At 25.2% G+C, this 2,119-nt stretch overlaps 1 protein-coding gene across 1 annotated transcript in view; it reads left to right on the top strand.

Moving 5' to 3' along the window:
• Positions 1-1,060, top strand: part of LOC108687729 (paraplegin) — a 6,218-nt gene extending 5,158 nt beyond the window's left edge. The window contains exon 9 of the mRNA XM_018193648.1: positions 881-1,060. Within this exon, the coding sequence (XP_018049137.1) occupies positions 881-1,045 (165 nt within the window). The 3' untranslated portion in view covers positions 1,046-1,060. The remainder of the gene's footprint in view (positions 1-880) is intronic.
• Positions 1,061-2,119: the final 1,059 nt, after the last annotated feature.

The following is a 2,119-nucleotide window of genomic DNA, read 5'->3' as shown; positions in this document are numbered from 1 at the left end:
ATATATATATATATATATATATATATATACAAGCACTATTAGAGGAGTATCAAACTACGAGTTGACAATTATGATTGACGTTACCCGGTTCTATTTCAGCCAATCATAATGGACTTGCTACATCATGATTGGTTTAAATAGAATTGGGCAACCGTTAATCGTAAACCGTCAATCCGTAGTCTGATACGAGTATTAGAACTCCGGAAGAAACATGTATCTCTCAGTGTGACGTGCACTCGGGTGAAAAAGGGGAGGCATCCTTCTCCTTGCCTATCATATTAATAACTATTAATTGTAACAAAAATATAATAGGAATTAAAGTATATTGTGATAAAAAAAAAATATGAATGAGTATGTATTATTGATAGCAATATGTGCTATGGCTTTGCTTGTAGCATGCATGATATACTCTTATTTTATTTTTATATTTTTAGCTTTCATTATTTTTAGTATATTATAGACTAATTTATATTTAGTAAGATGAAGATTCAGAATAAATGATGTCTCAGCGTTATATTCAATATAACGCCATTACCTTCCATAGAGAGCTGTCTTGATTTTTTCAATTTTCAATATTTTTTTAAATATTTTTCTTTAATATTTTTTAAATATTTTTAAATATTTTTCAGACTCATTCATTTAATAAGGTGAAGATTTAATTTAATATATAAATGGGCATGCATTCGTATAAAAACATAAAGCAAGATTTCATAAGCTAACAACAAAAAATCATCTTTTTTTAAAATAACTTTTGTTAATAATTTTAATAAACAAACCTAAAACCTTTTGAATATCATGATTATGACACTTTGACATATGTCAAGGTCAAGATGGAGGTTCCCTAACAGAAGTTTTACTAAATATTTTTATTGAGCAACAGCTTGCAGAAGCTCTATTGAAGAAGGAAACATTGTTCTATGACGACGTAGAAAAATTAATTGGACCGCCACCCTATGGAAAGAAGCGACTTGTAGAACCAGCAGAATTTGAAAATTCTGATCCAGCTAGAGAATCCCCCTCGGTAGAGAGAGAAGCTGTAGAGTAATGTATTAAAACTTTTTATATAGATATTTACATTCTGTATAAAAATTAGTAAAATATATTGAATAAATCATTTTTGATTGATTAAACCATTTTTTAATAAATTTTGTAGATTTGTAAAAATACCTTTTCTCTTACACACACATACACACGCGCGCGCGCGCGCACACACACACACACTATGTATATTCTTTATTCATGTATCATGCATCGTATCTAATTTCTGTGGCCCAAAACTAAATTTAAATAGATAATAAATAATTAAAATCATGAAATGGAAGAATTATATTTTTATTTCGTTATTTAGTTGAGTAGAAACAAAGTTTTGCTATGATACATACATAGTTGAAAAATATAGGAAATGTAGATTTAAAAAATTGTTAAATTTAAAATGTTTCATATGATCATTACTTTTTTCTTATTTTTTTTCAATAAAAATAGATACACATACTTTTCTCTTTAAATATGTGTATATATTGTGTATGAATAATTAAAATATACTTTATATCGAAAAATTAAACATTGTTTTGAACTTTAACGGACATTTTTGTTATGAATTTTATAGAGATAATTAGAAGATTAAATATGCAGCAAAGTAGGTACTTTAAGTACTTGCACTTGATTCATTTTTATACAAAAAATATTAATACATGTCAAACAAAGTTTTGCTATGATACATGCTATTAATATATGTCAAACAAAATTTTGCTATGATAGTTGAAAAATATAGAAAATGTAGATTTAAAAAATTGTTCAATCTAAAAAGCTTCATATGGTCATTAGTACTTTTTTCTCATTTTTTTTCAATAAAAATAGATACACATACTTTTCTCTTTAAATATGTGTATATATTGTGTATGAATAATTAAAAAATCGTGTAACAGAAATTGCAACTCAAGCTGCTTATTTGTGATACTTATTAATCATGAAATAATTTATATTTCGGAAAAATCATTATTTCATCAATATTAAAAAGAAAGATTAGAAATATAAATTCTAAAAAATTAATTATTTAATAATATTTGAAATTAAAAATTAATTATTTTAGAACATTTATAGTATTTATAGACGATATAAT

The sequence above is a fragment of the Atta colombica genome, unplaced genomic scaffold (assembly GCF_001594045.1).
Source record: "Atta colombica isolate Treedump-2 unplaced genomic scaffold, Acol1.0 scaffold215, whole genome shotgun sequence".
Lineage (NCBI taxonomy): Eukaryota > Metazoa > Arthropoda > Insecta > Hymenoptera > Formicidae > Atta > Atta colombica.
This window is presented reverse-complemented; position numbering and strand designations above follow the sequence as displayed.